Below are 10,826 nucleotides of genomic sequence, written 5' to 3'. Positions count from 1 at the left end.
TGGGACCAACACCCACCGTTGGAACTGAGTTACAGGTCAGGGATGGACTGTTTTGGTACGGCAGCAAGATCTTTGTACCCGAATGCTTGCGAGTGAGCATTCTCGAACTTTGCCATGACCATGCTCTTGCAGGGCACTTTGGTGCCTATAAGACCGCTGATCTTGTTCAACGTACCTTCTGGTGGCCCCAAGTACTTAAGGACTGTAGGAGTTACGTGGAGTCCTGCACCACCTGTGCCCGGAGCAAGACCTGTAGGTCCAGAGCTTGGGGGTTACTGAAACCTCTGCCCATCCCAGATAGGCCGTGGAAGATGTTGTCTATGGACTTCATCGTCGACCTGCCCCCTGCAGCTGGGCATACTGCCATCTTTGTGGTGGTAGATCGGCTGTCTAAAATGGCCCACTTCATCCCGATGAAGGGTACCCCCTCTGCATCCGAAACGGCCCAGACGTTTATCAGGGAAATAATTAGACTCCATGGAATCCCGACTAATATAGTGTCTGACCGCGGAGTGCAATTTACCTCACGGTTTTGGAAAGCGCTGTGTAGAGTCCTGGGAATTACGCTGTCATTTTCCACCGCTTACCACCCTCAGACGAATGGTCAGACCGAGAGGACCAATCAGACTCTCGAGCAATACCTCCGTTGTTTTTCATCCTATTCCCAAGATGACTGGATCACACTGTTCCCGTTGGCCGAATTTGCCTATAATAATTCCGTGCATTCTGCTACCAAGCAAAGTCCGTTTTTTGCTAACTATGGGTTTCATCCAGCTTTCCTTCCTAATTCCATCCCCGAATGTTCTGTGCCAGCAGTCTTGGAGACTATAAATTTTTTCTCTTCAAACAACCAACTACTACAGAAGACCATGGCAAGATCCCAGGAACAGAATAAGGAAGTGTTCGATAGGAAGAAGCGGGGTGAATTACTGCTCGAACCAGGTGACCGCGTATGGTTATCCTCCGCAAATCTTCGATTGTCGTGTCCTTCCAGGAAATTGGGCCCCAACTTCCTGGGCCCTTTCACTGTAAGGAGGAGGATCAACGAGGTGGCCTATGAGCTGGAGCTCCCGGATTCACTCAAGATCCACCCTGTCTTTCACGTCTCCCTGTTGAAACCCTTTGTCCCCAATCCTTTTCCCGACCGGAATGTGAACCCCCCAGACCCTGTAATGGTGAACGGGGAGGAAGAATTTGAAATTGAAGCTATCCTGGATTGTAGGAAAAGGAATAACCAAGCTCAATTTTTAATTAAATGGAGAGGTTACGGCCCGGAGGAGAATTCTTGGGAGCCTGTGGAAAATATCCATGCAAAGACCCTAATCCAAGCTTTCAGAAGATTGCACCCGGAAAGATGGGCCCGGTTGGGCATCCGGAGGCTGCCCCTTGAGGGGGGGCAATGTCACGAAGATCCTGCCAGCAGCAATCAGCCCGGACCTTCCGCCGCGCGTTCGCGGGTGCGCGCGTCCGCGGGTGCGCGTTCGTGCGCGCGTGTGTGCGCTCGTTGGCGCCAGGCTGGCTATTTAGTCCTGTTGGTCACATCCAGTTCTTGCTGTCTGATCTACAGCGTGCTAGTACCCTGATCCTGAGAACCTGCTTCCTGTGACCTGTTGACCCGGCTTGTTTACCTACTGCTCCTGCTATCCGCCTGCATCTGACCTCGGCCTGCCTGACCTCCCTTCTGTTTATCCCTTTGGTACCTTGCTGCCTGTCTGCCTACTGACCCGGCTCGTCCGACCATCCACCTGCCCGATCCTCGGTACTTCTGCTGTCCGCCTGACCTCTGACCCGGCTCGCCTGACGATTCTGCTTCCAGCCTTCTGTTCCGGTGCCATCCGCTGCCCATCTCCTGTACTGGTTCCAGCATCTGCCTGAAGTCCTACCTCTGCCAGAACTCCTGCACTTGTGTCCGGCTACAACCTCTCTGCCTGCTGTCCTGCTTCAGCTTCCTGCACCTGCCGGCTTTCCAGCTCCCCTCCGATCCAGCATTCCTTACCCAGCTGTTGATCCTGCCAGACACTCGTGCTCCTCTTGACTCCTGAGTCACCTGTATACACTACCAGGGCTCTCGAGTCGGAGCTGCAAGAGAGGTCTCCTCCTGCAAGTCGGGCTCTACCACCAGGTACGTGACACCCTCCTTCTCTCTCCTAGAGGGACCCAACCAGCAGTGACACCCCCTCCTCCTCTCTCCTAGAGGGACCCAACCGGCAGTGACACCCCCTCCTTCTCTCTCCTAGAGGGACTCAACCGGTAGTGACACCCCCTCCTCCTCTCTCCTAGAGGGACCCAACCAGCAGTGACACCCCCTCCTTCTCTCTCCTAGAGGGACCCAACCGGCAGTTAACCCCCTCCTCCTCTCTCCTAGAGGGACCCAACCAGCAGTGACACCCCCTCCTCCTCTCTCCTAGAGGGACCCAACCGGCAGTGACACCCCCTCCTTCTCTCTCTTAAAGGGACCCAGCCAGCAGTGACACCCCCTCCTTCTCTCTCCTAGAGGGACCCAACCGGCAGTGACACCCCCTCCTTCTCTCTCCTAGAGGGACCCAACCTGCAGTGACACCCCCTCCTTCTCTCCTAGAGGGTTCCAATCAGCAGTGACACCCCCTCCTTCTCTCTCCTAGAGGGACCCAACCGGCAGTGACACCCCCTCCTTCCCTCTCCTAGAGGGACCCAACCAGCAGCGACACCCCCTCCTTCACTCACCTAGAGGGACTCAACCAGCAGTGACACCCCCTTCTTCTCTCTCCTAGAGGGACCCAACCAGCAGTGACACCCCCTCCTTCCCTCTCCTAGAGGGACCCAACCAGCAGTGACATCCCCTCCTTCTCTCTCTTAGAGGGACCCAACCGGCAGTGACACCCCCTCCTTCTCTCTCCTAGAGGGACCCAACCGGCAGTGACACCCCCTCCTTCTCTCTCTTAGAGGGACCCAACCAGCAGTGACACCTCCTCCTTCTCTCTCCTAGAGGGACCCAACCGGCAGTGACACCCCCTCCTTCTCTCTTCTAGAGTGACCCAACCGGCAGTGACACCCCCTCCTTCTCTCTCCTAGAGGGACCCAACCGGCAGTTACACCCCTCCTTCTCTCTCCTAGAGGGACCCAACCAGCAGTGACACCCCCTCCTTCTCTCCTAGAGGGTTCCAATCAGCAGTGACACCCCCTCCTTCTCTCTCCTAGAGGGACCCAACCAGCAGTGACACCCCCTCCTCCTCTCTCCTAGAGGGACCCAACCAGCTGTGACACCCCCTCCTTCTCTCTCCTAGAGGGAACCAACCAGCTGTGAAACCCCCTCCTTCTCTCTCCTAGAGGGACCCAACCAGCTGTGACACCCCCTCCTTCTCTCTCCTAGAGGGACCCAACCAGCTGTGACACCCCCTCCTTCTCTCTCCTAGAGGGAACCAACCAGCAGTGACACCCCCTCCTTCTCTCTCCTAGAGGAACCCAACCAGCAGTGACACCCCCTCCTTCTCTCTCCTAGAGGGACCCAACCAGCAGTGACACCCCCTCCTTCTCTCTCCTAGAGGGACCCAACCAGCAGTGACACCCCCTCCTTCCCTCTCCTAGAGGGACCCAACCAGCAGTGACATCCCCTCCTTCTCTCTCTTAGAGGGACCCAACCGGCAGTGACACCCCCTCCTTCTCTCTCCTAGAGGGATCCAACCGGCAGCGACACCCCCTCCTTCTCTCACCTAGAGGGACTCAACCGGCAGCGACACCCCCTCCTTCTCTCACCTAGAGGGACTCAACCAGCAGTGACACCCCCTCCTCCTCTCTCCTAGAGGGACCCAACCAGCTGTGACACCCCCTCCTTCTCTCTCCTAGAGGGAACCAACCAGCTGTGACACCCCCTCCTTCTCTCTCCTAGAGGGACCCAACCAGCTGTGACACCCCCTCCTTCTCTCTCCTAGAGGGACCCAACCAGCAGTGACGCCCCTCCTTCTCTCTCCTAGAGGGACCCAACCGGCAGTGACACCCCCTCCTTCTCTCTCCTAGAGGGACCCAACCAGCAGTGACACCCCCTCCTTCTCTCTCTTAGAGGGACCCAACCGGCAGTGACACCCCCTCCTTCTCTCTCCTAGAGGGACCCAACCAGCAGTGACACCCCCTCCTTCTCTCTCCTAGAGGAACCCAACCAGCAGTGACACCCCCTCCTTCTCTCTCCTAGAGGGACCCAACCAGCAGTGACACCCCCTCCTTCTCTCTCCTAGAGGGACCCAACCAGCAGTGACACCCCCTCCTTCCGTCTCCTAGAGGGACCCAACCAGCAGTGACACCCCCTCCTTCTCTCTCTTAGAGGGACCCAACCGGCAGTGACACCCCCTCCTTCTCTCTCCTAGAGGGACCCAACCAGCAGTGACACCCCCTCCTTCCCTCTCCTAGAGGGACCCAACCAGCAGTGACACCCCCTCCTTCTCTCTCCTAGAGGGACCCAACCGGCAGTGACACCCCCTCCTTCTCTCTCCTAGAGGGACCCAACCAGCAGTGACACCCCCTCCTTCTCTCTCCTAGAGGGACCCAACCAGCAGTGACACCCCCTCCTTCTCTCTCCTAGAGGGACCCAACCAGCAGTGACGCCCCCTCCTTCTCTCTCCTAGCAGAGGAAGACAGACAGAACTTTGTAGTCTTTAGTGATCTCTGATTTCCTTATAAAGTGTTTCCTCCATGATAAAGATCAGAGGAGCGCTCAGCCACGTGTTTTCTGAGGTGTAGATCAAGGTGAGCTTCTTCCCAGTGTGAGATCTCTGATGTACGGCAAAATATGATCCGTATAGAAGACATTTCCTGCACTCAGGACACTAATATACCTCGAGGGCTGTGTGAGTCTCTGATGTTTGGTAAGACAAAAAACATTTCCCGCACTCAAAGCAAGAATACGGTTTTCCCACTGTGTGAGATTTTTAGATGTTTGACAAGTGCTGATTTCCGTAGATAACATTTGCCGCACACAGGGCAGGAAAACAACTTCTGCCTCGTATGGCATATCTGATGTACAGTAAGATTGGACTTCTGTGAAAAACATTTCCCGCACTCAGGACAGGAATACGGCTTCTCACCTGAGTGAGATCTCTCGTGTGCATTAAGATGGGACCTCTGTGAAAAAGTTTTCCCGCACTCAGGGCAGGAATACGGCCTCTCCCCCGTGTGAGATCTTTGATGTATAACAAGGTCTGTTTTCCGTGTATAACATTTTCCGCACTCGGAGCAGGAATACGGCTTCTCGCCCGTGTGTAATTTCTGATGTCTGTAAAGATTGGTCCTCTGTGAAAAAAACTGCCCACACACTGGGCAGGAAAACGGCCTCTCCCCCGTATGGGATCTTTGATGTATAACAAGTTCTGAATTCTTTGAGAAACATTTCCCGCACGCAGCACAGGAATACGGCTTCTCACCCGTGTGAGATCTCTGATGTATAGTAAGATTCAAGTCAGAGTAATAACTTTTCCCGCACTCAGCACAGGAAAATGTTTCATTCCCTTGAACTCCGGCCCCATCCCCCACAGTACGAGGTTGCTCGGAGTCGGAGGGATTCCATGGTCTATCCACACTGTGAAGTCCACCATCCATAGTGGAGATCATTGTCTTTTCTCCTCCACAATCTCCTGTGATGTCCTCATCTTCCATTCTACAACCTGGAGATAAAGTGAGAAGATCCTTTGAGGGTTTCTCCATGGCGTGTCCTGGAAAAATAGAAAAACATCATCAATAGATATGAGAGGGTTAGTTCACTTCCATCAAGATCCCATCTGGATCAGGTAGATATGAGTGAGGAGATGTTCTCTGTGGAGGTCCCAACCAGCCGGGACTTTTCCCCCCTCTTCAGTCCTTTGGTCCTCCTCCCAGATCACTTCTACATTTACACAGCCTTGTCAGAAGAGCAGGAACCAATGGGGGCTGGGAGGTCCATGCTCTTCACACAACCACAAGTCTAGGCACTGGGTCATGTGACCTCTGATAAACAAGAGGGTCAAAGTTCAGATCTGAAGACCCTTTCAGCATAGAACAAGTGACCATAGGCCTAGGCTTCTATTGCTTAGTTCTCAACCTACTCTGGACCAATCAGTGAGCAGTAACAGAGCAGAGATAAGAGAAGAATATATGATGGGTCACCTGTGCTGATCTCTGTAGGAGTGTCCTCCTCTATGAATGTCCTCGTCATTCCAGCCTCCTCCGTATATTGCTGATCATCCCTCACATACGTCTCTTCTACTTCACCCTCAACTTTCATGTTCATCAGATCTTCATCCTAAACCAACAGAATAAAATATAATAAAAGCTTTTTGCACTTATGGCAAAAACTATCCCTTGTAGTCCATTGAAGGACACCGAAATTTAGAAACGGTTGGGTTCTACTGCCATCTACAGGATGTTGGGGCATTGTCAAAACCTAAAAGTTCTAAGACAGCGGCCATATAACCCCCTCCGGTCTGGAAAGAGCCAAGAAGAAGCAGAAGGTCACAATCCAGACTAGTCCTGCATGTCCAGTCTGGCCTGGTCCTGGTTGCAAAGATTGCTGTGAAAACACCAATAACAATGACCACCACACAGGGACCAGCTCAAGTTTCCATCTCAATAAAGAATCTTGATTAAAGTCACTGGGAGAAAAAAAAAAAAAAAAAAAAGGGAAAAAGGGGTCTATCCTCCTAGTACAAAAAGCCCCCCCCCCCAAAAAAAATAAGGCATTCTGGGTAAAGGAAGGCTTATACATTGACTGGTGTACCATTTTTCTGTTTGCCAGTGTCCTAACCTCCTATAGGCAGCAGCTTAACCCAACTGTTTCTGAATTCCTGCGTCCCTCAATGGACAAGAACGAGAACTAAACAGAAGTATTTATGATGTGAGATCACATAGAAAATATCATCTTGTAGAGTCCACACATCATCTCCACATGTCAGAGTGTTCAATCACTTTATGTTCCCGACCCTCAACTCCACCTACCTGATGATGGTGGGGGATGGTGTGACCTTCCTGTGTGGAATCCAGAGGACGGGGACATCTCTCTGGTGGGTTCCTGGTATTAGGGGGTTCCAACATAATGTCTTTGGTGAGATCTTTGTGTTCTTCAGAAAACTCCTTCATCACTCCATACTCCTCATCCTCTTCTTTATACTCTTCTTTTACAACAATATTATTATCCCCGAGGTTTCCACTCTGAATATATAATAAAACATTCATTGTAACAAACATGCTGTGTATAAATCAGAACTACCAATAATTGTCAATCATCTACCTGATGATGGTGGGGGATGGTGCGATCCTCCTGTGTGGAATCCCGGGAATACAGAGGACGGGGACATCTCTCTGGTGGGTTCCCATTACTGGATCCATCTGTAGGAAACACACACACTGACTGAATACATTGTTTCTATGTGTTTATCAGATGATGGGGGATGGGTGGAGCCTCCGTACTGCTCTCTCCTTTACAATAAAGTCTCCTCTTACCCGGTGATGTGAGGGGCGGCTGATTGTCCATCATGACGTCCTTGTAGAGATCCTTGTGTCCTTCTAAATACTCCCACTCCTCCATGGAGAAATAGACAGTGACATCCTGACACCTTATAGGAACCTGACACACACAATGATACAGTCACCATCCAGACACATCCCTTGTCTGTTACTGGATAATGTCCCAGAATTCCCAGAATCCTCCTCACCTCTCCTGTCAGCAGCTCCATCATCTTCTTGGTGACTTCTAGAATCTTCTCCATGTTGTGTCTCTCGGGTTTTAGGGAGTCACATGGAGGCACTGTGATGGTCATATGATCACCGGACTTCACAAGAGGAAATCTCTGTATTGGGGAACCAATAGGAACATCATGTTAGAATCCCAGAATCCTCCTCACCTCTCCGGTCAGGTCTGTGTTTTATTAATAGAGATAAGAGTGATGTCATGTGACCTCCCAGAATCCTCCTCACCTCTCCTCTCAGGTCTGTGTTTTATTAATAGAGATGAGAGTGATGTCATGTGACCTCCCAGAATCCTCCTCACCCCTCCGGTCAGGTCTGTGTTTTATTATTAGAGATAAGAGTGATATCATGTGACCTCCCAGAATCCTCCTCACCTCTCCGGTCAGGTCGGTGTTTTATTAATAGAGATAAGAGAGATGTCATGTGACCTCCCAGAATCCTCCTCACCTCTCCAGTCAGGTCTGTGTTTTATTAATAGAGATAAGAGTGATGTCATGTGACCTCCCAGAATCCTCCTCACCTCTCCGGTCAGGTCTGTGTTTTATTAATAGAGATAAGAGTGATGTCATGTGACCTCCCAGAATCCTCCTCACCTCTCCGGTCAGGTCTGTGTTTTATTAATAGAGATAAGAGTGATGTCATGTGACCTCCCAGAATCCTCCTCACCTCTCCGGTCAGGTCTGTGTTTTATTAATAGAGATAAGAGTGATGTCATGTGACCTCCCAGAATCCTCCTCACCTCTCCGGTCAGGTCTGTGTATTATTAATAGAGATAAGAGTGATGTCATGTGACCCTCCCAGAATCCTCCTCACCTCTCCGGTCAGGTCTGTGTTTTATTAATAGAGATAAGAGTGATGTCATGTGACCTCCCAGAATCCTCCTCACCTCTCCTCTCAGGTCTGTGTTTTATTAATAGAGATGAGAGTGATGTCATGTGACCTCCCAGAATCCTCCTCACCCCTCCGGTCAGGTCTGTGTTTTATTATTAGAGATAAGAGTGATATCATGTGACCTCCCAGAATCCTCCTCACCTCTCCGGTCAGGTCGGTGTTTTATTAATAGAGATAAGAGAGATGTCATGTGACCTCCCAGAATCCTCCTCACCTCTCCAGTCAGGTCTGTGTTTTATTAATAGAGATAAGAGTGATGTCATGTGACCTCCCAGAATCCTCCTCACCTCTCCGGTCAGGTCTGTGTTTTATTAATAGAGATAAGAGTGATGTCATGTGACCTCCCAGAATCCTCCTCACCTCTCCGGTCAGGTCTGTGTTTTATTAATAGAGATAAGAGTGATGTCATGTGACCTCCCAGAATCCTCCTCACCTCTCCGGTCAGGTCTGTGTTTTATTAATAGAGATAAGAGTGATGTCATGTGACCTCCCAGAATCCTCCTCACCTCTCCGGTCAGGTCTGTGTATTATTAATAGAGATAAGAGTGATGTCATGTGACCCTCCCAGAATCCTCCTCACCTCTCCGGTCAGGTCTGTGTTTTATTAATAGAGATAAGAGTGATGTCATGTGACCTCCCAGAATCCTCCTCACCTCTCCGGTCAGGTCTGTGTATTATTAATAGAGATAAGAGTGATGTCATGTGACCTCCCAGAATCCTCCTCACCTCTCCGGTCAGGTCTGTGTTTTATTAATAGAGATAAGAGTGATGTTATGTGACCTCCCAGAATCCTCCTCACCTCTCCGGTCAGGTCTGTGTTTTATTAATAGAGATAAGAGTGATGTCATGTGACCTCCCAGAATCCTCCTCACCTCTCCGGTCAGCAGGTAGATGATCTCCAGGGTGAGGTTTAGTATCTTCTCAGTCATGTGACTCCGGTCCTCCTCCATCCTCATTGGTGCCGTCATCTATGAAGGTTTCCCTGTAGACTGATAACAGAGAATTATCTGCATTGGTTGTAGAATACTATGATGAGGATATCAGGAGGTAATATGAAGGTCAGTATGAATTATAGAACTATGGCCACCAGTGGGAATATATTTAATCCGGACTGTTTAGTGTTTGCTGTTTTTCTCCATGGTCACTAATCAAATTTTTAAATGTTGGGTTTGTTTTGTTTCTGGCCTCGTTTAGTTTTGCTATGACGGGGGGTTACTGGGTGTAAATAGAAAATAAGATCTTATTACCTCCTCTGCTGCCACTTCCATCGATGTCTCGTCTCTACTTCCTCCCGACTCACCCGGAACTTCCTGTCTGTATCTGACATCTTTTCCTGTCTTCCATAGAGACTTCCTTTCTCTATGGTATAAGCAAGATCACCACCTTGTGGAGCTCAGAGGAACTGCAGCCCCCGGGAAACGTCTCGTAGCGTGAACACGGCCTTGTGCTGTGTGTGTATGTACTGTATATCCTTATAGATGGGGTCATCTCCACTCCCAACCAAGGGGGGAGAGAAATATATTACTGATCGGGATGAATGGAAGAATTTTTCTGAAAAATAGATTTTGGATTCGGTTATAATTAGAGTTGCCACTTCATCCCTTTAAAACCGAACACATCTGAATTACACGGGTTCTGTGGATGATTAGGGTGGTAATTAAACTCACTCGGTGCCTTATCTGCATTAAATTAGCCTTTAGAACCCGTGTGATTCATGTGTGTTCGGGTTTAAAGGGATGAGGTGGAAACCCTAGTCATAATCCACCTCTAGTTTTTCACTATGTGGCACTGCTTGGGAGAAATTTGCTTGAGAAAAAAATGTCTATAATCTTCCCGTGTGGCTTTGCAAGCCCTGTGATGTCCTCAGTCATCCAAAGAAGGCTCAGGGTGGTGGAATATGGATGACGTGGGTCACCCCCTCATTGTCCCCATCTCATCAGATGTGCCCAGCAGAAGGCAGTCCACCTCTACTGCAGCAGAGCAACCAGACAGATCGGGGGGGGGGGGCATACCCCAGTACAGATGGGATGGGGAATCACCCCTCCTATTTAAGCATGTCCCACTTCTGGTATATGGATTGAACCCCAACAGAGAGTAAAGGGTGGGACACCCATAACAACTTTGGAAGGTTTTATGAGATTGATCCAAGTGTTGAGTCAAATGTTGAGTGTGGAGTTTAATGTGGTTATTTCGTGTTTTGTTTTATATATATATATGTATGATAAGCATGTTTATGTATAAGGTTTTGA

The 10,826-nt window shown here is 50.1% G+C and overlaps 3 protein-coding genes across 3 annotated transcripts; all 3 read right to left on the bottom strand.

Moving 5' to 3' along the window:
- Nucleotides 1–3,744: 3,744 nt before the first annotated feature.
- On the bottom strand, nucleotides 3,745–5,939 carry LOC143955879 (uncharacterized). Its single transcript, XM_077466001.1, has one exon. It carries the CDS (start codon nucleotides 5,668–5,670, stop codon nucleotides 4,861–4,863), a length of 810 nt encoding a protein of 269 aa, XP_077322127.1. The 5' UTR covers nucleotides 5,671–5,939; the 3' UTR covers nucleotides 3,745–4,860.
- An 88-nt stretch (nucleotides 5,940–6,027) lies between these two features.
- Nucleotides 6,028–7,173, bottom strand: LOC143955459 (uncharacterized). Its single transcript, XM_077465502.1, has 2 exons — nucleotides 6,937–7,173; nucleotides 6,028–6,244 (listed from the first exon to the last, which is right to left on the bottom strand). The coding sequence occupies exons 1-2, from the start codon at nucleotides 7,171–7,173 to the stop codon at nucleotides 6,044–6,046; spliced, it is 438 nt and encodes a 145-aa protein (XP_077321628.1). The 3' UTR covers nucleotides 6,028–6,043.
- Nucleotides 7,174–7,201: 28 nt separating this feature from the next.
- On the bottom strand, nucleotides 7,202–9,871 carry LOC143955971 (gastrula zinc finger protein XlCGF66.1-like). The gene is made up of 5 exons (XM_077466097.1): nucleotides 9,825–9,871; nucleotides 9,450–9,559; nucleotides 7,653–7,787; nucleotides 7,441–7,564; nucleotides 7,202–7,326 (listed from the first exon to the last, which is right to left on the bottom strand). Exons 2-5 carry the CDS (start codon nucleotides 9,543–9,545, stop codon nucleotides 7,217–7,219), a joined length of 465 nt encoding a protein of 154 aa, XP_077322223.1. The 5' UTR covers nucleotides 9,546–9,559; nucleotides 9,825–9,871; the 3' UTR covers nucleotides 7,202–7,216.
- Between the last annotated feature and the right edge of the window lie 955 nt (nucleotides 9,872–10,826).

The sequence above is a fragment of the Lithobates pipiens genome, unplaced genomic scaffold (assembly GCF_037356315.1).
Source record: "Lithobates pipiens isolate NorthernLeopardFrog02 unplaced genomic scaffold, aLitPip1_a1.2 Scaffold_35, whole genome shotgun sequence".
NCBI classification, from domain to species: Eukaryota; Metazoa; Chordata; class Amphibia; order Anura; family Ranidae; genus Lithobates; species Lithobates pipiens.
Note: the sequence above shows the minus strand (reverse complement) of the source record. Positions and strands in the feature narration are given on the sequence as shown.

Excerpts from the sequence above, each read along its gene's own strand:
- LOC143955879 (XM_077466001.1), bottom strand. The coding sequence starts at position 5,670 with ATGGAGAAACCCTCAAAGGATCTTCTCACTTTATCTCCAGGTTGTAGA.
- LOC143955459 (XM_077465502.1), bottom strand. The coding sequence starts at position 7,173 with ATGAATGTTTTATTATATATTCAGAGTGGAAACCTCGGGGATAATAAT. Across the intron at positions 6,245-6,936 it reads CCATCCCCCACCATCATCAG|GATGAAGATCTGATGAACAT; the intron begins GTAGGTGGAGTT and ends CTGTTGGTTTAG.
- LOC143955971 (XM_077466097.1), bottom strand. The coding sequence starts at position 9,545 with ATGACGGCACCAATGAGGATGGAGGAGGACCGGAGTCACATGACTGAG. Across the intron at positions 7,788-9,449 it reads TCTACCTGCTGACCGGAGAG|AGATTTCCTCTTGTGAAGTC; the intron begins GTGAGGAGGATT and ends TCCCCAATACAG. Across the intron at positions 7,565-7,652 it reads TGGAGCTGCTGACAGGAGAG|GTTCCTATAAGGTGTCAGGA; the intron begins GTGAGGAGGATT and ends TGTGTGTGTCAG.